Source organism: Vidua chalybeata, chromosome 27 (genome assembly GCF_026979565.1).
Source record: "Vidua chalybeata isolate OUT-0048 chromosome 27, bVidCha1 merged haplotype, whole genome shotgun sequence".
In the NCBI taxonomy this organism is placed as follows: domain Eukaryota; kingdom Metazoa; phylum Chordata; class Aves; order Passeriformes; family Viduidae; genus Vidua; species Vidua chalybeata.
The window spans coordinates 718,059-742,315 of record NC_071556.1 but is presented as its reverse complement, the minus strand read 5'-3'; the positions used below and the strand labels follow the sequence as shown (position 1 = coordinate 742,315).

The 24,257-nt window shown below is 52.6% G+C and overlaps 2 protein-coding genes and 1 long non-coding RNA gene across 3 annotated transcripts; all 3 read right to left on the bottom strand.

The window, feature by feature from the left end:
• Nucleotides 1-736: 736 nt before the first annotated feature.
• On the bottom strand, nt 737-14,778 carry LOC128800640 (excitatory amino acid transporter 5-like). Its single transcript, XM_053965985.1, has 11 exons — nt 14,602-14,778; nt 12,382-12,461; nt 9,502-9,714; nt 8,779-8,821; nt 7,796-8,018; nt 4,760-4,859; nt 4,323-4,556; nt 2,639-2,833; nt 1,877-2,011; nt 981-1,080; nt 737-874 (listed from the first exon to the last, which is right to left on the bottom strand). Exons 1-11 carry the CDS (start codon nt 14,776-14,778, stop codon nt 737-739), a joined length of 1,638 nt encoding a protein of 545 aa, XP_053821960.1.
• A 755-nt stretch (nt 14,779-15,533) lies between these two features.
• PRAM1 (PML-RARA regulated adaptor molecule 1) lies at nt 15,534-18,397 on the bottom strand. Its single transcript, XM_053966245.1, has 5 exons — nt 18,280-18,397; nt 17,840-18,022; nt 17,251-17,284; nt 16,663-16,697; nt 15,534-16,207 (listed from the first exon to the last, which is right to left on the bottom strand). The coding sequence occupies exons 1-5, from the start codon at nt 18,395-18,397 to the stop codon at nt 16,203-16,205; spliced, it is 375 nt and encodes a 124-aa protein (XP_053822220.1). The 3' UTR covers nt 15,534-16,202.
• A 612-nt stretch (nt 18,398-19,009) lies between these two features.
• On the bottom strand, nt 19,010-24,189 carry LOC128800768 (uncharacterized). Its single transcript, XR_008435045.1, has 4 exons — nt 23,403-24,189; nt 21,078-21,760; nt 19,510-19,582; nt 19,010-19,130 (listed from the first exon to the last, which is right to left on the bottom strand). It is a non-coding gene; the product is annotated as an uncharacterized LOC128800768 (long non-coding RNA).
• Nucleotides 24,190-24,257: the final 68 nt, after the last annotated feature.

Below are 24,257 nucleotides of genomic sequence, written 5' to 3'. Positions count from 1 at the left end.
TGGGAAAATCAACACAGTTGTAATTGGGCCTGGTTAATTAGTTATCTGTAATAAAACAGCTGTAGAAACACGTGTACAGCTGGGACTTCCTTCCTTCCAGCCAGTGGATCCCACTGTCCCTGAGAGAATGCAACAGCTCAGCCATCCTGTCTGTAACCTGACAGCTGGGAAATCCAGTTATGTCCAACTTGGAGTTTGAGCTCTAGACAAAAATTCACTTAATCTTAGTTTCTAGATGAGAATGCAGTAGTAAAATAAAAAGCACTGATTAAAAAAATAATCTCTATAATAAGGAAAACAAAAGCTTCTGGAGCACAGGCTGGCCTCCAGGGAAGAGCTGCTGGCCAGAGGGTTATGGGTTCAGTGTTATGTCCCATCCCTACAGCATTCTCCCCAAATGCAGTCTGCTAACACCTGCTCACCTCCCTAGCTTTCAAAATTAGGTGAGCTTGGAAAAATGGGAGTTACAAATCCTTCAAACCCAGCCATTTAAGACAGGGCAGCGAGCTTCCAGCCGTGTCCTCAGGCGCAGGGAGGAGCTGGCTCCCTGCCCCAGTGGCAGAGCCATGCTCTTTGGGTGCCTGCTGGGAATCCCACGGTCTTCAAAGGGTAAGAGAGGATTTTCCCACTTTTTGTGCCAAGTAAGGCCTTTATCTTGCAGAGCATCCATATGCGACACTCACAATGTCAGTGTTTAGCACCAAGATGCCATTTCTGGGAGCAGGAATGCTGTTATCTACACCTGGCAGATGTTATAGTGAACTCCAGTCTGATCCAGCAGGGTTTCTTGAGTAATTTCAATCCCATTGTCTTTGGGATGCAGGTGTGAGGTCTCTGCAGAAGGAAACTTGTCTGTGTTGCTCACTGGGTTTTGCTGCAAAAAGCAAAGAGCAGAGTTTTAATTTCTGGAGTGAGCAGGTGCCTTGTGCCTGTCCTGCCATGTCCCATGGCTCCCTGTCCTCCCACCATGCCGCACATACTGGGGGGGGCTTTGGGGCAAAGTCCTTCTCGCAGACGTGAGCGATGATGCCAGCAGCCAGCGCGTCACCGAGGACGTTGGTCATCGTTCGCAGTCGGTCCCTGCGGGGAGACAGCGCCAGGATGCAGGGGGTTGCCACAGCCAGTGTGCCCGGGGTGTTGATGGCTTTGGAACACGTCAGCCCCCAGCCTGAATGTTCCCTCCCACTGGTGTTGCCAAGTGCTGTGTTGGTTTTGGAGGTGCAGAGAGAAAACGGTCCCTATGTGAGCCCCGTGCTGGGGCAGCATCTTGCCCTGTCTGTGTGAGCAGTGCAGGGACCTGCCAGTGCCTCCTCCCAAACTGGGACAGGCACTGTTGTGCTAAGTGCAGGGAGAGCTGCCTCAGCAAGTTATAAACTCCTTGAGATGCCTCTCGAGGAGAAATTCTGTAGATCCAGCCACTGGTCCTCCTGTCTTGTATACCCAGGCACCTCTCACATTATTAGAAGGTACCAGCAGTGCTGGATACCCTGTGATGCTGAAAGGTTGAACTGGTGGTGTGTTAACCTTCCTTTGTTGGGGGAAAGAGAAAAAGGGGAGGGAAAGAGAAAAGCAGCCTTGATACTTGGCACTGTTCCCTCTTTTCCCCAGGGGGCTGGAAAGTACAAACCAGTCACCCGCATGCCACTTCCCTAACTCAGCATCTGCTCTGTGGTTTCTCACCTAATGACTCACTTCGGTTTTGTCATAGTACTTTAGAATGTCACATTTCACAACCTGTGAGTTTATTTGTCTGTGACAATAATCCAGCATCAGTTTCTGTCTTGAGAGCAGTCTGGTTTCATCCATCAAGATGAAGATACATCACCGTGAATTGACACAGAGCACTGCCCACAGCAGTGGCCTGGAGAGCACTTACAGAGCCCAGTCGACGGCGATGATGAGGGTGATGTCCTCGGTGGGCAGCCCCACGGAGGTGAGCACGATGACCATGGTGACGAGCCCGGACTGTGGGATCCCAGCGGCCCCAATGCTGGCTGCCGAGGCCGTGATGCTGCAAAGAGAAGGTGGTTGTGCAATTCAAACTAGCGTGTTTGCATGGCAAAGTAAGTTATTGCTCTGTGGAAGGACTGGATTGGATCTGACTTCCTCCACCTTCCTGCTCCCAGGTGCTATCACAAATTCCCCTGCACACAGCAGGGGCTGGCAGTGGGTGCTCTGTGCTCCCCCCTCCCTTCAGGGTAGGGACTTCCTCATTAAAATTACTAAATATTTGCAAATGTACTTAATTATTATTTAGTTACACGCTTTATTTCCCTGCTTATAAAATGAGAATATCCCATTCCTGAAAGGGAGTAAATGACACCTGCACAAATCCTTCTGTGCTCAGCCCTGCAGTGCTGACCTGCTCCAGCCACATGTCTGTGCAGCTAGGCTTTTCCCTACAGGCAAAGTCCTTGACTTGCAGCAGATTCGGGGGCGCAGAGCCAGCCCAGCTTTCCCTGGCACACAGCACAGGGACTGGGACATGCTGCTCCCTCCCCTGCTCCTCAGCTTGCCAGCAAAGGTCACTCTGTGTATTAACAAGATCTCTGCAAACAGGAAAAATGCAAGAGGTTGTCCTAATGTCCATAAACAGGAATAGAGAGAAATAATCTGGCTGCTGCAGAGAAACTTTTACCTTATAGTTATAATTTGTCCCAAATCCAGTTCATACTCGTTGACCTGGGCGATGAAGATGGCAGCAACAGCCTCGTAGAGCGCGGTGCCGTCCATGTTGATGGTGGCCCCGACGGGGAGCACGAAGCGCGCCACGCGCCTGTCAATGCCATTGTTCTCCAGGAGACACTTGAGGGTGATGGGCAGGGTGGCTGAGCTGCAGGACAAGAAACGAGCAGTAATTGCTGTTTGTGTTGAGCTTTATAAGCTGGAGTCAGTGTGATGGGACAGAAATTCCAGCCCTCCTGCGGGTGGATGCCGCCGTGTGGCACAAATTGCTGTAGCAGTGAAAGTTTCTTCAGCTTTCACCACCCAGGGAATAGACATTATCAGCCAAGTGAGCTGCAGGCTGAGAGAGAAAATGTCAGAATGTCATTTCAGTGGCTGCAGGCACTACTTTAACCCCCTGTGTGCCATGGCTGCAGCTCTCTTGACCATCCCTGGTGCCCATGTTAATCCTGCAGCACCTCCTGGGGCATGAGACAGTTTGTGCCAGCACTCCTGCATTGGGGTGCAGCCAGACCCTTGTTGTCCTCACCTCCCCCTGTCTCCTCCATGAGGGATTCCTGCCTCAGCTTCTGCAACCCTGACCTCTCTCTTGTTTCTGTCTAGCATGAAGATGACAACTGTCCCACAGGAACCGGGATGAGGAATGGAGGAAGAAGAACAGGTTGAAGAAAGGAAACCACAGAAAAGAAGTCCATGGGATTGCAACAGACTCTGGGAGCTGGAGACTGTGTTTGGGAAGGGCTCTGGATGCAGAGTGATGGGGCTGGGACAAGGAGCAGGGCGTTCTCCCTGTGTCAGTTCTCCCTCCCTTAGCTGGCTGCAGAGTAGAGGGAGAAGAAGCCTTATGGAGACAGAGCTGGAGATCCAGGTTCAGGAGGAAACCAGGTTATAAAGAGTTGCAGAAGCAACAATTGCAGCAGTGGGCATTGGGGAAGGGAGGCAGAGTCCAGGTGGTATTTTTGGGATTATGTGAAGAGGCAACAGAGATGCCAGAAAAACCCTTTGCCTGGTCAAATGTGCTCCAGGAAAATGTTTGAATTTGTGTGTCTTCTGGGAAGGATAGTAGTTTATAGTGTGAAGTTTTTTTCATTGTTACAAGGTATGTATTTAAATGAAAATAGAATAGATAAATATAAAATGATTAAAATATTTTCAAAGTAGGGAAGATTTTTCTATGGATGAACTTGGGATACACTGTAGTTGATTTTAGATTGTCAGTAAAGTGTTCTGAAGAGCTTTTGGCATTTTCAATTAAACTCCAGGTTCATAACCCTATGCAGTTTATAGGGTTATGAACCTGCACCTACAACAGTCCTAGTTTGAATTAATGGGAAGAAAACTGCAGCAATCTAATGAAGTGTGCACAAAAAAACATTGCTGGTTTGCTCTGGGAAAACCCTGGGAGAGGGTGAGTGGAAGAGCACCACGAGCCGTCCAGGTTGGCCAACCAGGGCAGGGCCAAGCGTCTGCTTCCTCCTAAAACCAGGAGCGTTCCCATTTCAAACAGTGCTGGAGCATAGTTTTCTTTTGAGTTACCTGTCTCCCCAGAGCTCACCTGGCCAGACACAGCCATGTCTCCCTTGCTAAACCAGATCCCTGCTCTGCAGTATCCGCAGGTTCCAGCCATGTTTTCCTACCTGGAGGATGTAGCTAAGGCGATCAGCAAGGCTTGCAGTATCCCCTGAATAAAAGCAAAGGGGTTTTTCTTGGTGATGAGCACAAAAAGCAGAGGTAAGAGGATGATTCCATGGAAGGCGAGCCCTGACACGACTGTAATGACATACAGTCCCAGCTTCTGTCCAATAACCGATGGATCTTCCATCTCCAAGATCTTTCCAGCTATGAGAAATACAATGCCAAAGGGGAAGTACCTGCGAAAAATAAGCATAAAAAATTATGAGGGTGCAGCAATCACTATAGCACTGCAGGTTAGAAATGGCAGTGTTTGGTACTGTGCAGTACAGTTGTACAAAAACAAATTCAATGCTCACAACAGACACTTGCAGACATGTGACTGGCACTGCCATTAGATAGAAGGAAAGAAAATCAATCAATCAATCAAAACCAGTTTTACCAAACGGCCATCGAGACAATTTTCATAACTGCTTCGTTCAGACACTGGCACACGTTAACCAGCGGGGCTCCTCGCTCACCCATTTTTCCCAGGAGAAGTCCTGCAAGCAAGCACAGGAGGTTACTTTACTTGGGAGCACCACGGGAGCAGCACCTGACAGGCCAAGTGTCTTGAGGGTCTGGTGGCCACAGAATGGGGGTCACCAGGCAAAACTTGATTTAGTACTGGTTGCAGTGTGCTCTTACAAGTCAGAGCCACTCTCTGTTCCAAGCAAACACAAGCATCTGGCCTTTTCTCACAAAGCCCCACCAGACCCAAATCACCTTGCACAGAAAACAGATAAACTTCAGTGCTGCTCAGTGCTGGAAGAGTCATTTCCTGGGGTGGATAAACTGTGGATTAGCTGGATTAGGTGGATATCTGGATTGCTATTTGATAATACAAGAATAATGAACTCTAAAATAAAAATGGAATTCTTTTAAGGATAAGGTGTGGTAGGGCTCTCTGTAGCTGAGGATGTGATGCTGTGCTGCATCCCTGCCCTGCTGTGGAGTGAAAGGGGCCTTGGCTGCCACAGGGACTGAGCAGTGCTCCGGTCCCATGCCCAGTTCCCTCATGGGCTGGGCTATGCAGTGTTGGTGGCTCAGAGGCTGTGCCATGGTGGTGACAACACCTGTGGCTGTACAGTGTGATGTCAGGAAGGATCTGAGTGAGTTGCTTAGATACAGGCATTAAGCCTTCTCTCCTAAGTCTGTATTTTTCCTTTGATGTTGGTGCATTAACCTAATCCGGCCTAATTTTCTGTTGAAGGAACACTAGAGCAGAAATACAGGCTATGGTTTGTATGGTTGGAAGGGTTATGGTGCTGTCCTGTCTGCCAGTGCTAAACCCCATTGCTTTCACTGGCTGGAAGGCTTTCCAGGAACCCATCAAGCAAAGGGAAAAGGAACCTTTGAGCATTTGCCCATCTTGTTTCCAGCTTGGTGCAAGTCCTTCTTCCTGTGTTGGCTAAAATTAATTTTGAAGCACTATGCAGGTGCCTGTTTTATCTTGGAAAAGAATATAGACAGGATCTTGTCCTGCTTATCCCTCTTCAGTCTTCAGGGTTGAGGACTCCAAGAGGCCCTTGGCTGGTGGTTGGATCTCTTGCCTTGCTCAAAAGAGAGATGCGATGGGGTCACATTTGCCAGAAATGAGACAAGACTTTGCATGTTTAAATCTCAGTTCTGTGGACATTCATCCAGTATTTGGTAGCCACAACAGCTGCTTTGGAAGAAAGTAATTTCTCTTTAAGTCCTACAGAGCTGATACGGGAGACATGGCCCAAGTGAACAGGTTCCTGCAAGGATCTTGAAAGCTCTGCCCTCTCGTGGGTTTCAAAAGCAACACAGGGGCCCTCAGGGACAGTGAAGAACTGTCAGAGCTGGGGTAGCTGTGTGGGGTCACCCCTCATAGCAAAGTCACTCTGGGTACCCAGTGGGTGCTGCATGGATGCCTTGGTCTCAGCCCCACGACCTGCCTAGTTCTGGTGCTGGACACAAATGCACTGTGCTGAGAGCTCAACCGGCTTCCACCTGTCCCCGCACCTTGCTGTGTGGAGGAGGTGATCCCTATTTCCCAAGGCATGGGGCTCTGGTGCCCTGCCTGTCCCTCTCCTGTTTTCTGCCAGGCAAACTCAGTTCAGCCTCTCCTCATAAGGAAAGCCCCTGTGGGTGTCTGAATGCCCTTTATCAAGCTGCCTGTGCCTGGTGCAGGTGATGCTGTGCCAGTCTGTGGCTTTGTGGAGCTCTAATCCTGGGCAAACATGGGAAGTGCAGGTGGTGGCTGGGGCTGGCTCAGGTGATCTCCCACTGCCTCCTAACTCTGGCTGATCCCACTCCCACGCTGGAGGGGTTGTGGAGTGTCATCTTAGAAGAGAAAAGCAGCTTCTCCTTACAGGTTTGGCAGGGCTGGAGGGGGCACGTGTCCTGTGGGCAGGAGCTCAGCAGCTTTCCTGGGTGTCCAAGGTGCATAGAGGCTGTTGGTTGCTGGGATAGGAGATTGCCAGAGACATTTCTCTGGCTGTAGGGATCTGCCAGTGGCTCTGCCTCTGCCCAGTCTCCCTGTGGCCACCTCCTCTGAGGTCTCACATTTGGAACTGGCTGCTCCTTGTGGCTCTGACTGCAGTCCAGCGCACTCTGGTGCTGTGCTGGCTGTGCTGCCTCCACGCCTCAAATCCTCTAATTGGCTTTTTGGTTCCTTATACACAAAGTTCAAGCTCCTTGCCCTCACCTCTTAATCTACTCATAATCCTGCCACCATGCGCATCTCACTGCCTCCTACTCTTTTTCCTTCCCGATCCCTCCTTCCTCCCTTTTTCCCTCAGCCTTGCATCTGTGTCCTCTTACGCTTTGAGGCACCTTCAAGTTCCTCCCTTCAGTGACTTTCTCCCCTTTAAACCTCCTCTCTTGCACGTGTCTCTCCCCAACCTCTGCTCCTTCTTCCTTCCCAAAATTGCTGCCAAGCACCTTTTCCACACAGGACTGCAAGCTGTTCAGTGCAGGATGCTGCCCTACCTCCTTCAGAAAGTCCTGTTGGGAATCCTCATATATTTGTAATAGCGCCAAATCTGACCCTGCTGTGACATCCTGCCTGCTCAGGGGCTGAACACTCAGCATGAAGGGTTTGGGGCTTTGTGGTGAGCTGTATCCCAGGCAGCCTCTGCAAAATTGCACCTCACTTCAGACTTCATTAAAAGGAATCCCCAGTTTATGTAATGGTTTGAAAACCCTCAGGACCCGCACGTGGGCTGTGAAGGAAGTACGGCTGTATGTGTGAAGATAATAAAAACAGCCTTTCCCATGTCTACAGCTTTAGTGAGCTCCACCACAGGTGGTGCTGACAGGGGCCTTGGCACAAGCTCTGTGCTGGGCTCAGTTTCCAGGGACTGGGGCAATTGAAGCTAAAGGAACCTTGTCCCACATCTTTCGCTCTGTAAAGCGTGGTGAGTGCAGCAGTGGCACACTGGGCTGCCCCAGCCCGTGGAGGAGCAGGTACCTATGGTTGCTGAGAAGATGACAATGCCCAGGACATTCATCTCATTGCTGGTCCCAGCCAGGGTCCTGTAGGTCATCTCGGGTGATGGTGTCAGCTCAAGGAACACAGGCCGATGGATTTCAGGGTTTTTGTCATCAGGTGCAAAGTAAATAAAATTGACAGGTTTTCCTGGGATCTTTGGAAAATCAGGAGACTTCACCACCGGGACAAGAACAGTTCGGTACTGGAACAGAAGCAGAGGTGGGAGGTTAGTGTGCTGCTGGCATGAGCTCCATCCTGCTCTCAACATGGAGGCCAAGCCGCCCTAGGCTGGGTGCTCCTGGAGGTTAAAGGTTTGGTTTCCAGGCAGTAAAAGGCTGGAAACAAGGAGTGAGAGTCAGGCAAGGGGAGCTGTTGCTGTTGGCTGCAGACCGTCCTCAGCTAAGGCTGCAGAGCAGACTCGTGTGTTAGTGACCCGGGTCCCTGCGGGATGCCAGCACAGCGCTGGGGTCCCTGTGTCCCTCCATCGCTCCTCCTGAGAGCTTTACCGATGCCTTCCCAATGCCAGGAGTTTGCTTGTGTTCTCTGTCCTTCCAGCCTAGCTGGCCACTCCGTCTGTCCCCTTTGACCACTCTACCTTCCCTCAGGCGTCCCTTCTTTGTGTCCCTTTCCCTGCCTGCTGCCGGCCCACCCCCGCGGCCGCCACTCCCCAGGGATTAAAAAGCCACTGCACAGGAGCGGGATCTGAGGGATGTGTGCTGCTCCCTCACAGAGCCCCGCAGGCAGAGGGCAGGCACGGGGGTCCCTGTGAGCTTGTGCCCAGCCCAGCACCCTCCTACCTTCAGCTGCCTGCCCTGGGTGAGTGTGGGGGGATGCAGAGGAGGGGAAGGGGAAACTCAGGGAAGGGAAGGGGCTCCTGTCCAGGCTGTGTGTGGGCAAAGAGGCAGCTCCGTGTGGAGCTGAGCACCATCCTGGCTGCGCACAGAGGGGTCAGGTGAACTCACCTGCTGGAACGAAGCTTCAACCAGGTTAGAAGGAAACATGTTTCTGTAAGAGACCAATGACACAGGGTTAAAGTGAGTTATGAGAGCATAGGGAGCATCCTGGGAAGCATTTCTGGTGGGCACAATGCCCACAAGAGGACATGAAAGCCAACAACGGCTTATGACAGCTGTGCAAGCTGAGAGCAAAGAAAGGCTGGAAGGTGAACGCAAAGCAGGACTGAGAACCATGTGTAAGTGGGTTTGGTGGAAAGCCTGAGCCTGGGATAGACATCTGCCATCTGCAGCCCCCTGCTCAGAGCCTGTTCCAGTCGATCCAGTAGACCCAGAAATGGAGCTTCTCCCCCAGCCCCTGGGTATTTGCTGCAACCCTTCCCCAGGTAACCCCATCCACTGCCTTAACCCAGCTTGTGCCAGCTCTGGGCTTGGCATGGCCCAGCTTGGGCTGCAGAGGAGAATCCAAACCTTGCAGGGAACACGACTCTGTCTGATCTCTGCTGCAGTGCATCTCTTTGCTGATGGCTTTGGGAGAGCAGTGTCAGAGTGGCCAGAGGGGCATGGGTGGGGAGAAATGAACGCTGGGTTCATTTCTGGGCTTGGAGGTACCAGCACCTGGCCAGCGGTTCTCCTGTTCCCCTTGAGATCTCAGAGTCTTCTGGGATCTCAGAACCTTCTGGGAAGATTTTGTTATCACAACCTTGGCTCTGCTGAATTCCTGTGACACACCTGATCAAATCCAGTAATGCGTCGGCAGAGCTGAGCACCACTTTCCGCACGGAGTAGTTGTCCTTCTGGGCAGCTGCACCAGGATGGATGCTGACCACGAGGATGATCCCCACGGTCACTGCCATGAAGGTTGTCCAAAGGTAGTAGGTGATGGTGATCACCCCCATCTTCCCGCAGGCCTTGGAGTCCATGGTGGCCAGCCCAGACATGAGGCTGCAGCACAGAACAGAGTGGTCACTGCCTGCTCCCCAAACTGCACAAGATGCACCTGATGGGCAAAATCTCCAAGTTGGGAGGGGTTTCCATAGGTTTTTTAAACCAAAGCCTAAGGGCATCACTGAGCTCTTGCACATTCCTCTGCTAGTGCCCACAGGATCTCACACCCAGGATGAGCTTGTGACAACCCAAGCTGAGCTGTGAAGGGCAGGAGACACCTCCAAGCCCCTTCTCAAGGTCTGGCTGTGTTTTCTGTGAGGGTTAAGAAGTTTATGTTTGTACTGTAATTTTATGTTGAATAACTGATGCTGCCCTTTTTCATGAGATACTGTTATATCTCCATCACCTTGTGCCACTGCTGTGTGTCATTCTGAGGAGCAAAGGAAGGTACCAGCAAGGTTCATAAAAACCTGGTGGAGATGGACCCCATACCCCCAGGAGAGGCCTGCAGGTTCAGATTTCATGCACATGTAAGCTTTCCTAAGAAGTAATCCATACGCTACTTCTCAGCAAAACTGGGCTAAAAATAGAGAGGGCATTACAGGCTGCCCCAGCAGGGAGAGCAGTGCTGGTGCTGGGGACAAGTTGGGTACAGGACTGGGTTTGCTGAGACCACTCACTTGGGAGGAACTGCTGACATTCTCAAGGACAGAGAGGCCCCACAGAGAAGACCCTGACAAATGTGAGGATTGGGAAATCCCCAGCCGTGTGATGTTTAACAAGGGCAAGTGTTGGATCCTGCCCTGGGATGAAGCAACCCTGGAGGCAGGGACAGACTGGGAATGAGAGGCTGGAGAGCAGCGCCGTGGGAAGGGACCTGGGGGTCCTGGTCAGTGGCAAGTTGGATCTGAGTCACCGCTGTGTCCTGGCAGCCCAAAGGGCCACCCTGTCCTGGGGGCACCAGGTCCAAGGAGGGATTGTCCCACTCTGCTCTGCACTGGGGCAGCCTCACCTCCAGTGCTGGGGGCACTTTGGGCACCACAAGGTCAGGAGGACCCAAAGCTGCTGGAGAGTGTCCCAAGGAGGGACACGGAGCTGGGGAAGGGGCTGAGGAGCGGCTGAGGGCACTTGGCTCGTTCAGCTGCAGCACAGGAGACTGAGGGGAGGCTCCTCGGGGGCTGCAGCTCCTCCCGAGGGGAGGCAGAGGGGCAGGGGCTGAGCTCTGCTCTGGGCCAGGGACAGGAGGCCAGGAAGGGCTGGAGCTGTGCCAGGGCTTGGCATGGAGCTCAGGGAAAGGTTCTTCCCCCCGAGGCTGCTGGCACTGCCCAGGCTCCCCAGGGAATGGTCCCGGCCCCGAGGCTGCCAGAGCTCCAGGAGCGTTTGGCCAGCGCTCTCAGGGATGCTCAGGGTGGGCTTGGTGGGGTGGCTGTGCAGGGACAGGGCTGCACTGATGATCCCTGTGGGTCCCTTCCAGCTCTGGATATTCCAAGTTTCTATGAAATGTGAGTGTTTGGGAGCTGCAGTGTGCCCCCCATGCATACAGACCCACACTGAGCCCCTGCAGAACCCAGCCAAGGCCTGACCCTGAGGCAGGACATAATTGAAGGCTGCAAGGGTCAGTGCCAACCTTGGGGACACACAGGGTGCCTGAAGTGGTGGTCAGCCCATGGATCCCATTCAGCAGCCATACGTCCAGGAGGAGAAGGGCCTTGGAAATTCAAGAGAGTCCCAAAAAGCAACATTGGCATAGGTGGTGCTTTCCAGTTTGGGGCTTGGGGATCTCCAGAGCTCCATCTCCAGAGCACACCAAGTCCTGTCTGTGATGGTGCTTAGAGGGAAGACAACATTTCACCATCATTCACCTGGTTCAATCCAACATGAAAGAAAACTCCCAGGAGGCCTCTGCCGACCCTGCACCCACAGACAGCAAAGTGATCAGAGGAGACCACTCAGCAACTGAGCTGCAGGGAGGGCTGAAAGCAAAGGGAAACCCTCAGCACCTCAGGGTGGGATGTGAGGTACAGACCTCTCTACAAGGGCTGGTACTCAACAAGTCAAGTGTGGCCAGGATAGAGACCACTCTATTCTCAGAAATGAATCAGAGGCAAATGGGACAACAAGAAAACTCTTGACAAACAATGGAGAAAAGACACACCCTCGAGGGAACAAGGACTTGATCTTGTCTGTGTCTGATGAGCACATGCCAACATGTGCCAATATTGTTTGCAATGTGTTAATCCATACAAGGTTTTCAAGAACTTGCTTAGACCCCAGTAGGACTGCTGGTTCTGTTCCTTATTTCTAAGTCTGTATGGGCCAATAAAATGAGGATTTGCAAACACAGACACAGCACTGGGGAATGCTTATGATTTTTTAACTGAACTTTCTCAAATCCCTCTAAAAGAATCTGCTTTGAGGTTAAACAGCCCAGAGATGGTCCTGGCATCAGCAGCTGCCCAAAAGAAGTGAAATACCCCAGCCAGTGCAGGTATCTGAGATGGGTGCAAGTGCCTACCAAATCTGGGTGAGGATTTGTCCTAGACTGTTGCTGGCTAATCATGGGTTTGATGGACACCAAGCCATCTGCTTGACTGCCAGCTGCTTGGAGCCAGGATTATTCTCACCCTGTGCAGTTTTGGGGTTATCTCCTCAATGGGGGGTCGCAGGGTGATCTTTTCAATGTGATGGAAAGATGGCGCTTTAGAGCAGAAGGTGATGTCTTACCTGGAGGTGATCAAGGGCAGGATCAGCATCTTCAGCATCCTCATGAGGAGCTCTCCAGGAAAGGAAAAATACTGCTTCTCCTGCACATAGAGCAGAGCATGTGTCAGGTAAATGATTATGGGTTGAGGGCTCAAACTTGATCAATCTGCCTTTTTCCCAACCAGACCCAGCTCTGAGCTTGGTTCTGAACTGGCAGCCACTCCTTGAGGCACTCCATGATGCCATTTCTCTGCTGTCCCTTACTGGGAGTTGGCTCAGGAATGGGGAATACTGACCCCATGGCAAACCTGGCTGTAAACAAGGGAGGAGCATGTGGGGTTGGTCCCCTCCCAAAAACATTCTTGGTTCTGTAGCCTTCTAGGGAATGGTCCATATGGCCCCACCACTGGCTCCTCCCAAAAGCCACTGCACTCATTATCAGGGAGCAGAGGCTTGGCTGCATCTGATTTGGGGCAAAAGTGCCCTAAAGCTGTTGGCAGCAACAAAAGGTGGGAATTATCTTGTGGCTGCAGATGGAAAAGGCGAGCTCAGGGAGAGCCCAGGTGGCTGGCCTATCCATGGGACAACTTTGGTGCCATGGCATCTCTCCACCCCCTCACATGGACATGGGGAAGGGCTGCAGAGACATCCCCCAAAGTCTGGATCCCACAGCCATGACCAAGGGGAGAGTGAGGGGTCTGTGGGACCAGCAGCCTGGTCAGCATCTCCCTCTTGCCTCTATCCCTATCTCTACCCACCATCCATCCATCCATCCATCCATCCATCCATCCATCCATCCATCCATCCATCCATCCCTGATCCCCCTATTTCATTGTGCCACTGTAGAGGTGTCAGGGAGGGATCTGAGTTGGCTCCAAGACAAGAAGCCACCACCTCATGCTGGGGCTTTGAGAGGTGCCAAGGCAGCTGTTCAATTGCTCCCCTGTGCTGTCCCTGCACTGTCCCAGTGTGTGACCTGGACATGGCTGATGTCCCCAGGGAGCGCAGCTGTGATGGGCCCAGCTGGGCGCAAGGGCTAATGCCAGATCTGAACATCATCTCTGTGCCAGGGGGTCTCTCAGCTTTGTGACACTTTCCCATTGCAAGAAAGAAAGCAGGGACTGGCTACCTCTCCAGCTCTCCTCCAGATTTTGTGACAAAAGTCTCTAGTGGGGACAGTCTCTAGTGGCTGTCAGGCCCACAGCAGAGCTGTGGCAACAGGGCAGGATGGGCTGGAGCAGAGGATGGATAAACTTGATGCATGGCAGGACAAGGGGCTGGAGCCTCAAGACTCTGCCAGCCTCATGCCCAGCATGGGTGGCTGCTGGGCTCTCAGGGGTGTGTGCACTGGGAAGCAGGGAGATTACACCCAGCTTCAATTAAGTAACGAGATCATCCCTGCTGTGCTGATGCTGAAGGGCCTAATTGAAATGACAAGACTTTGCTAAATCCTAGTGGGCAACACAGGGATGTTCCAGCATCAGCCGAGCTCTCCCAGAGCAGCATTCCCCCTCCTGGGCTCAGCAGCCTGGCTGAGGATCAGGGCTGAGCTGTGGCCCAGCTGCCCCAAGTCAGAGATCTCAGCTCGGTGCCGTTTCGCAGCGCGATGCTCCTGGAAAGGGCCGAGCCAGTTGTGCCTTTTTCCTGCATTTTCTCCAATGTCTTTGTCTCCAAGGCTCCTCAAAGGAAGGTGACTCCTCAAAGCCCTCCAGGCTCCCCACCAGCCCTCTATTTATTTACTGAGTCCTCTCCAGAGCATAGAAATGTGCTTTGATTGCACACAGCTGGGGAGACTAATGGGAGGACCCCATCCTTTGGACCCCATCCCTCAAACCCCATCCCCTGGACCCCATCCCTCCGATCCCAATGCTGCTGGTGGTGTTGGGGGGAGCCTGTTTACTGAGCATATAGCCCCTGAGTAAACATTCCCCCCTTTCCCATCCTCATCCCAACTCAAGCTCCTGCAGCCCCATGGGGTCCAACCCAGAGCTCCCCACTCTCATTGGAGGGAGGTAGGGTTTGTCCTATAGCTTGGGCATTTGTTGGCACCTTCTTGGAAAAAAAAAGGAAAAAGAGAAAACAGAAAAAAGCCATGGGCAGAAACCTGCCTTGAGGTGGTTTTCTTGGACAGGTACCTTTGCTTTTGGGGCTGTGCCCATCTGGGACCCTTAGTGGAACCAGGGCTTGCCCCCTGCCCCACTCCATCCCCCTCACTCCCATCACTATCCCAGCCAGGCTTACCAGGTCTGTCAGCTCCAGCGCCCGCAGCAGGAACCCCAGGAGGCATCCGGTGACAACCGACAGCATCGAGAGAGTCAAGAGGCCATTTTTGTACCAAAAAGCTCGTACCCACTTCCAGAGGCGCAGGAGGGCCGTGGACAGCGAGTGCAGCACAGCTCTTCTGACCCACTCCCACATGGTCGTCCTCAGCCGCCCAGATGATGCCCCTGGGAGCAGCTCCCAGCCCCACTCATGGCCGTGGGTCCCGTGGCACCAGTGGACCCCTGCTCTGTGCCAGGAGCTGAGTGTGCTGGTGGTTAATCCCCAGAACCAAAAGCTTCAGGGATATTTGGGAGCCTTTCCCATAATGGAAAGTGACGTCTTCAACTGGTTAATCTGGGCTTGGCATCCCGCCGTGAGGTGCTGAACCCTCCCAGTTTAACCCTCCAGCCCCTGGGATGGGGGCCAGTGTGCAGACTGAGAGCAGGGACTCAGCCCCAGAACTTCTCACTGTTCTGGATCCAATTTGCCACCAGATCTGGGTCCTGCACTAGATTTGTGCTCCCCACTGGCTGTGAGTGCAGCCCGATCCTGCCCCCATCTGTGAGGCCTTCATGGGCAGGGTCTGCAAAGGGAAACTTTCTCAGTGAATGAGAGAACTTCCCATGGCATCTGCAGACACAGCCCAAGGCACCAACACGTGATGCTGAATGTCCCCACACAAATACCTGCCTCAACGGATCCAACCTCCTGCCAGCTCTCCAGGAAAGCTGCCCCAAGGCCATGAGATGCTGCTGGAGCACCTGGTCCATAATTCATGATATTTTAGAGTATTTCTCTGTCCAGTTTGCTCGTGGTTCAGGCCAGGAGTTGACACCGTTGAGCAGGACGGGATCAGAAAACTCCAGATCAGAAGGCAAAGAAAATGAACTGATTTATTTCAAATGCACCGCTCTATATATAGAGAACATCAAGAAGACTAATTTCATTGGTCTTAGAGTAAAAACATCCCACACCATTGGTGTGCAGTGAATGATGCACAGAGGCAGAACATATCTATAAACAATGTGAACAACAAGATAGATTAGAGAATTATTTACATTCTTTCCCAACTGCTTCTTTCCTGGTTAGAAAACCCTTTTCTCTTTCTATCTGACTGAGCTGAGAATATCCACAAGGAGTACCACTAAGGCCAGAGTGTGGTGCAGAAAGGGCAGGAGGGTCCCAGGCTAAAGATGCTCTGGGAATAGGAAAATATCAAAATCTTTATTGGCCCGATTTCACCCCTCTCTCCCCACCCCCCAAAAGAAAAAAAAAGGGCCATAAAACCCTCTTGAACCATTGCTATATTTTACACAGACAAAACAGAGCTATGGTGATGGTGTGACTCGAGGATCTGGGGCCCCCTGCCCCATGGGACAGGATCTGTGCAGCCCCAGATGCTGAGCAGCCATGCTACTGTTCTGCTCTGGCAGGGACAGAAAAAGGTGGTTTTGCAGTCTGTCTCAGAGGAAGCAGAGCTCCTTCACAAAAGGAGCCTGGTGTCTGGTGCTGTTCATGTTTCAGCTCTTGGGGAGGTCTCTGTGGTGCTGTCTTGTGCCTTTGGCCTCAGCGTGGTTAGCTCAGCCTGCCAGAATTAGATAAAGTGTGTGCCTGTGAGCAGAGCTGAAATACAGTTGTCTCTCTTCAGCTCCATCTTCAGAGCCAACTGCCAGCCAGGGATGGAGTTTGCATGTCAGGAGGTAGCAACTACTTAGGAAAGGGAAATCTGAGTTGTCTGGGGGATCAGGGACACCTCAAAGGACATTGAAGGGGCCCTGGGGCTGGCAGCGAGTGGAGGGAGCAAGCTGAGAACAGGGTGCAGAAAAGCCCAAATAACTGGGAACAGAGAAACATGAAGACTTTTAGGGAACTGTGAGTAAGTAAAGGAAACCTCAGGGAGAGGAAGAGGAATTACACAGAGGGAAGAGAGAGAGGGAAGGCAGCAAAACAGCAAAGGGTCAAGAGGAGGGGAATCCTGGTGCTTGGTGTGGTGGTCACTGTGGCCACTGAAGCGGTATGGCAGCAGTTCTGTGCACCTACCATAAATTTCAACGTCATCATAGATGTCAGTGTCCCTGCAAGGACAAAGATGGGGTGCTGTGGGTAGTGTGGTGTCCCATGTTCCACCACCTCCCAACCCTGAAGGGCCAGCTCCTGCTGCTGTGTCTGTCTCAGCTCCTCCTGACCTGTCTGTGGTCTCTGGTGTTCCACCCTCTCAGTGCTGTGCTCTCCCTGCATGGCTGGGACCATCTGGAGTGGGGTTAGGATGACTTTGGCCCCTCTCAGGACGGTGGCCTCATCCCAGGCTGCCAGGAGCTGCAGATCTGGCCCTGCAGAGGGGCTGCACCCTCATCCTGTCCCAGCAGCAGCCTCTGAGCAATGTCTGGGCAGGTCCCACATGAGGAACCACAGCCTGGAGAGTGCTTCCAGTGCCCCAGCGACAGAATCTCTCCTGACACCAGAAATGGCAGATTCCAACCCAGGGGGACCTGCTGGTGTTAGGCTTATGGTCACAGCCTGAGCTGGGTAGTTTTGAGTTGTCAGCCAGGACTAGTTTGGTACTGGTCACTCATGGAACAGTTGTTGCAGCTCATGGAGTAGAGATAAGGGGCTGGGAAAGGTACTCACAGACGCAGCATTGTGGCCCGGGGCACGTAGTCATCTGCAACAGTGAAGAAAAACATGTCAGGTTGTGCTGGGAACCAGGGCATGAGCAGGAATCACCCCAGCACCTGCACCTGCCCCTGCCCAGGGTTTAGCAACACCTCATGTTCCCAGAAAGAGCTGGGACAAGGAGGAATCCAGCTCTGGGCAGATGAGCTGGACCCTCAGGAGGAACCTGCTCTGGGCAGTGTCAGGAAGGAGCCTGCCAGGCTGAATGGCAGCTGGCAGGGAAGAGCCTGATCCCTTCCCCTCTGCCTGAGGGATCTGCAGCCCATTCCATCTGGAGGCTTCAAGGACTGCAAAAGCTTTTAGCAGAGGGAAAGGATAAGCCCAGCTCACAGCAGAAATGCTGCTGTTGAGTGGAAGGAAGAGCAGGACATTTGTGCAGAGAAAAGTGGGAACCTTCTCAAGGTAGCAGGGTACCTGTCAGATCTGTCTATCAGGTAGAGATCTGTCAAGAGGTCTGTCAGGGGGTGTTTGCATGAAGAAGCTTCTTCCCAAAACTGTGCTGTGCTCCTTGCTGTGGGCAAGGCCCATCACCCTCCAGACTTACACCTCCTCTGGATGTTCCAGCAGAGGATTTTCTCCTGATTTGTAAACTGAATGACATCAAGGATTTCTCCCCGTCTCAGTGGCAGGTTCTTCGCTCCGCCCCTCTTCTCTGTCACTGCAGGGTCGACCATCATCTGAGTCAGGACATTGATGCTGCCTTTGAACTGAAACACAAACAGCAGTGCCCATGGGGAGTTGAGTCAGGCAGGTCTGACCACTCTCCCTCCTTGAAAAAAACCAGATTCCTCTCTGGCCAAAGGGTCTGTGGGACTGGTCTGACCTGGGGGAATGGGGCAGGTGTGACCTGGGGGAACAAGGCAGGGTGTAATCTGCGTATCACTGGTGCCTGTGCTGCACAGCTCCTTTCTGCCATTGCACTGCACCCTTCCCAGAAGGGGAGAAGAAGCTCAAAGGGAAAAGTAATCACTCGCTGCTGCTCACTCCCCTTGAATTTCTTCTGAAACTCCCTGTCCATCTTCTCTTCCTTCTTGCATGCCTTGAGTGTCATGGTCTTCATCTTCTGGGAGACCTGGGATTCTCTGCAGCCATTGAAAGCCATGGGAAGGTTCAGATGATCCCATGCTCTTCTCCCTCCCATCCCCTTCTCCCTGCCAGCTGCTCCCCATTGCATTTCCCTGTGCCAGCCCTGGGGCTGTGGAGGCTCTCAGGGCAAGGTGTACAGCCTGCAGCTTGTGCTCTTCACTACAGACCTTCCTAATGCAAGTCCAGCAGAGACCATTAAAGCAGCAACTTTGTCAGAACAGCAAGGAGCCCTGGCCATTTTGGGACCCTTAGAAAGAGTAAAAAAACCCCGTTACCTCTGTGTAGCTGCCAGCAGGGTAACCCTGTTAGAGGCTCGGCCAGCATTTCCACCTGTAAAACCAAACCCCGGGAGAGGTGCTGCCATGAGGCTGCTGTGAGGTGTAAACACTTGCTAAAACAGGATACAAAGAGCAGCAAGAGCTCTCTTCTCCTGGGACCAAATCCTGAGTTTGCCCCCAAGTGTGGGGGGATCAGGGTTTCCTGTGCCCATTTACAAGAGGAACCCGCTGCCCTCCTGTGTGGGGGAGCAGCAGGCTTAGCACAGGCCCTGCCGCTGCCCATGGCTCACTGGGGCCTCGCAGCTCTCGGAGCTGCAGGTCTCACCCCAAACAGCATCCAAGCTCCTCCTGTACTCACTTCCTCTGGGGCAGGGATACACTGGCAGCTGGGACACAGAAGGCAGCAGAAGGCCTGGGCTTCTCCTGGCCAGCTCAACAGGCTCAACATCATCGTATATCTCATCTTCATCCCTGCGGCGAGGCAGAGCACAGTTAGCAAGTGCTGCTGATGGCACTGGGGGCTGAAGGCAGAATCGGGGCTGCCAGGACGAGGGTGAGCTGGCCATGGACTGGCCCTGGCTCTGGGCCAGAGCTGGACAGCAGCTCCGTGCCCTGTGCCAGCAGCTCCTCACACAGCTGGATGTGGACGGACAGCAGGGTGCAATGGCCACAGTGAGGTAACGTAGCCCCAAGGCAGCTTGTCACACTTCACACTGTGGGACCTGCTTCCACACCCTAGGCTCCAGCAGCAGGCTGGGAAAACCCAAACATCCTCTTGCTGTCACATCTCGTGCCCTTCCCAGTGGCTTGGCACAGCCTGGAGGAATAGCAGTGCTGCCTCAGTCCTTACCCCATGCCACTCGGAGCATCCTGCAGTGGAAACCGTGCAGGCACTGAAGCAGCACAGCCTGGTTGCAGGTGACCTGTGACAAACAACAGAACAGGAGGGAGCAGGGAGGGATTATTTCATATTTTCTCCTCAGGTCTATCAGCCACCCTGAGGGCAGAGCCATTCCGGGCTGGATTTAGTGCAGGGGGAGGTGGGGAGATAAAACTGACTACACATCTTGATAGAGCAAGGAGTTTTTTACTCCATAGCCCATCTAGGGATTTTTTTCCAGTACACCGGTGCACAGCTCATCAGGTTCATCACTGAGGACCTTGAATACGTATTTTTCCATTTGTATATTTCTAATGTTACTTTCTTTCTGGACAAATGACGGAAGGAGAGGGGAAGAGGCCAAAACAGGTATCATGAATCTGGAAAACCCTTAAATTTCAGATATGTACCAGAGTCAGGGCAAGTCCTGGATATGTCCACGTGCTCAGGAGCATCATCAACCAGAACATACTGCTGCCCCTTTTAGGATTGCCAGCATGACCACACCTCTGTTAACATGCCCTTATTTGTATCACAAGCCTTGTCTCCAGACTGGTCAACCAGACCAACTAAGAATGGGCACAAAGATCTGAGTACAACATCAAATCTCTACTGGTTTACGGTATCAAGTAATACACAATCAGATGCTTGGTCCTAAAAATCATAAGATTGCCCTAAAAATTAACAAAAGTTATCAAATCAAGGCAAGGTGTGACTCTAGATGTTGCAGCTTGCCTCAGGACCCATGAGACAAATAAATACTTGTAGCTAGTCATGTGAGAATCTCCCAGCACAACAGCGTGGCCAGTCCTGATAACCTTTTAATTATAACATAGGTCAGCTCAATTTTTCAGTTCTCTTAAGGAAAGGAAGGGAAGTCTACTCTCATGGTTAGAGAAACTGAGCAAGAAATGGTATTTGGAACAGCTTTCATCACCTGTAGTGTGGATTAGCGGAACAGCAACTGTGAGAAACCACCACAGTGGCCTAGCTCTGGAAGGCCACTGCGGAGCGTGGTGGGGCAGTGTGTGACTGACACCTCCCCTACTGGTCATGCCCATCACCCCCAGGCCTGCCCCTGGGCACCTCTGGGAAGAGATTGGCCCCATCTTCTCCCCGTTAGGTAGCTGTGGGCAGTGAGATCTCCCCTTCTTCCCTCTCCTCCCAGCTGAACAAGCCAGGGTCTCAGCCTTTCCTTCTCCATGTGCTCCAGTCCTCAGCCACCTTGGGCTCACTCCAGTTTGGCAATATCTCTCATGTTACTTACTGCAACCTTACTTCCTATGAACACTCCAGAGATGGAAACTTGTGCCCAGCCAGGGACAGGGCACTTTATTTCTTCACCTGCCCTCCTTCTCTCTCATTCTCATCCTCATGCTGTTGCCTATAAAAGCCCCTTTAGTAATTCAAGCCCCCACCTCTCCATAAGCCCTCCCAGTATTTCCATCTCCCAGGAGCTGCAGCCTCTAACTGGGGAGTTCTTCCTTCCTGAATGAGCAACTCCCTTCCCTGAGGGACCTTCCTATGCCTGGCCATACCCAGCTGAGCACTCCTTGGTGGTTCTGTGGCAGGACAGATGGATTTCCCAGGATGTGCAGCTGCTCTGAACTTTGCCAAATCCACATCAGGAGGGCGCCGGGGCTTGCCTGGCTTCACTCCCAGTGCCCTGACATGTGGCAAAGGCTTCCTCCGGGGCAGAGCTGGGTGCTGTGTCCTTTGGGGGCTTCCCACAGCAAGCAGGGGGGCTGCAGCAGCTGCTCCTTTGGCAAGAATCACTGGAGCTCACCTGCTCTTTGGCAGGTGGCCATGTCTGTTGGGCTGGCTTCCTGTGGGGAGGATCAGAGCTAGCTTCCACCTTCTTGTTCAACACATCTCCTCCCAGCTTTGCAGGCACTGGGTGGAAGTTGGCACCTGGAGCTGTCCCCTTCTTCTGACACACCATTCATGCCGGGGTCTCGCAGGCAGAATGAGGTGAATGCTGTCCCATACTCTGACCTGTACTGTGAGGTGGAGAGGGCCTGTTGCAGTCCCTCCTGCTCCAGGGAGCCTCCTGAAGAGGATCACCCTTGGAGGCCATGACAGAGGTCTGTCCTGGCTCTGGTCCATGAGAGGCTGCAGGGTGACTCTGTGGCCAGCCACCCACGGTGGGAGGTTCTTTCCTGTTCTGTTGGAACTTTGCCCGAAGGTGCCTCACCATGGCGTCTCTCCCCTCCAGATGCATCTGCAACCATTAAGAAAAACAGTTCCAGTTAAAACACCACGGAGGAAAATGAGTCAAAATTCCCCCTGGGGAATGTGGTATTCCTTCAACATGGTCTCACACTAAGTCTTCTCCACAAAACGAGGTCTTTGCTCAAAAAGGTCCTGAATATATCTGAGAAAACAACACGGGGCTGCACCAAACTGGGATCAGGTTACCTCACCATGAGGGCATCCAGGAAACCTTTCATGGAGTCTTTTGGTCTGATCCACCCTCTGTCCACTACCAAGGACCATCAAAGCAGGGGAACTGGGTGGTAGTAGCAAAGCTCCTGAGGGCAGAATCTGAGATCCAGAGATTCCCCAGAGCTCAGATGGGAGCAACCTGCCTTGCCCTGGTCCTGTTTTCCATGATGAGTTGGTGGGGGAGACCACACAGGGACATTGGATCCCTCCCTGGAGGAAAAGCTGGGATGGCACTGCTGAGACTCATCCCACGAAAGCCTGCATGCAGAAAAAACAAGGCCAAGAGGCAGCAGACTGCCCTACTTGTCTGACATGTGTCTTTCCTGTGTGGTTCACACTGTGCACACACGAACCAGGACACATATGCTCCAGCAGAGAGCTGCCCTTAGCTTCCTCAGTGACTGAAACTCACCTTTCTCTAGAGCCTCCAGAGAAACACTGCCAGGAGGGGGCTGTGAACAGCTCTTGGAAGAAGACTGCCAGGTTGGAGGTATGGCACAAAGCTATGAGACGGGGCTACATTTTTTCCTAATCTTCTCAGGTGGACCTTGTGAAAGGGGAGGGAACACCTTACCCTCCCCAGCTTTCTTCCACGCCCCTGTCCCCAGACCACAGTGTCCCTTTGCACTGTAGCCGGTTGCTTCGCTGGAGCTGTACGCTTTGTTTTTGGAGCTTTTATCCTTCTGGGATTTCAGTTTGGGTTTGCCATTGCATAAATTTTATTTTCACAAAGGAAAGGCTGCTATGGAGAGAAGCTGATGCAATATTTTTAGACATAACTGATCAAATGTATATATACAGACTTACAAAAGTGCAAGTTCCCCAGGCAAACACCCCAGTTTTCCTGGTAAACCCTCAAACGCACACTTGGTATAGCAGTGCTGAAGCAGCATGAATGTGCCATTTCCTGTATACCATCACTGGGGCTTTCACTCAACTTATTGAAAAAAGCAATGTTTTCCAAATTCCCAAACATGCTGTTGGGATTTTTGACACCTGAATGATTTGGTGGTTTGTAATGATCAGTTTTGGGCCTGTTCCATGAGCTGGGACTTGCTCAGAGCCCTTGGATGTACAGCACTGCCATCACTATGATGAGTTCCAGCTTTTCCAATCCATTCTGTGTTGGTGGGGGCTCTCCTGGACTCGGTGGGAGTGTGGCCTCCTCCTTTCACATATGTTTATATTCAGCCTAAATTCACCCAGCAAATCTCCCTCCAAGCCCAGAAACTGGTCAGAGACCTTTGAAGCTCCATCCTGCTCCGATGTACAGGAGGACTTTGCCTTTCAGGAGGAGTGAGGGTGTTGGCCAGATTCAGCCCCTCACAAGGACATCCTCAAACCCTTCCAACCAGGACATATGGCTCCCAGTGTCCCATCCCCATGTCCACTAAAGCCCAGATCTGCTTCTTACTCACCATCTTCCATCAGTGGATGCTTTCCTGTGTGCTCACCTCCTTGCTGAAGACCACCTGAAGCATTCTGGACAAGCCTCTCTGAGGCCCCCTCCCTTGAAACCAGAAGCTCCTTCCTAACAGCTGGTGAGGAGCTGTGTGCAACACCAGGAAGTTGCTTTTGCCTGATGAGACCTGGTGAGACTGCACAAGGAGGAGGAGAAAGAGGAGGAGGAGCAGCTCTTGGTACACTGTTAGTTTGGCACTGCTGCCCTTTGACACTTGCAGCCCACCAAGTCCTGCTGGCCATAAAGGAGAGCCCCAGATTTGGGAACTGACTGCGGGATGCAAGGGGATGGGAGCAGGAGGGTGGGCAATGCCCTTGTCCAATGGTGGCCCAGGATTCCTCTGCAGGTCAGGTCTAAAAGCTGCACAGGACTTGCAGAGTGGGGAGGTGCAGAGGGTGCACAGCTGAGCTCTGCGGGAGCATGGAAAAGCTGGGTGAGGGCTTATGGGTTCCTGGATTTAGGCTCTTCATGTGGGACATGAGCTCTGCTGAAGAGCCTAATTCCTCTGGGAAGCAAGGGGAAGCTCTGCACAGCAGGGTGCTGCGTCAAGCCATCAGAGTGCCTAGCTGGCCTGGTGCCACTGTTCACTGCCTCTGAGGCAGGAATGGTCTGAAACCCTGGCAGGGGTGCTCTGGCCTGCTGGTTGGTGCTGGTGTCCCTGCTCCAGGACTGGCGTGTCCCTGCAGCCCTTTGGGACGGTGTCCCACCAGCAGTGCCCGCGGTGGCTCCTGCCTGCAGACGGTTTAAGGGTAAGACAGAATTTGAGGACATGGGGAAGGCTGGGGCAGGCAGGTAGGCACCTGTTCGCCAA

Bases quoted from the DNA above. Each gene is read 5' to 3' on its own strand.
- LOC128800640 (XM_053965985.1), bottom strand. From the start codon at position 14,778: ATGTGGGAGTGGGTCAGAAGAGCTGTGCTGCACTCGCTGTCCACGGCC. The intron at 12,462-14,601 runs GTAAGCCTGGCT...CTCTATGTGCAG, and splicing joins CGCTGGAGCTGACAGACCTG to GAGAAGCAGTATTTTTCCTT. The intron at 9,715-12,381 runs GTAAGACATCAC...TCTGTGCTGCAG, and splicing joins CTGCCCTTGATCACCTCCAG to CCTCATGTCTGGGCTGGCCA.
- PRAM1 (XM_053966245.1), bottom strand. From the start codon at position 18,397: ATGGCTTTCAATGGCTGCAGAGAATCCCAGGTCTCCCAGAAGATGAAG. The intron at 18,023-18,279 runs GTGAGCAGCAGC...ACTCCCCATGGG, and splicing joins TCAGAAGAAATTCAAGGGGA to CACTGCTGTTTGTGTTTCAG. The intron at 17,285-17,839 runs GTAAGTCTGGAG...TCACTGTTGCAG, and splicing joins CTGGAACATCCAGAGGAGGT to ATGACTACGTGCCCCGGGCC.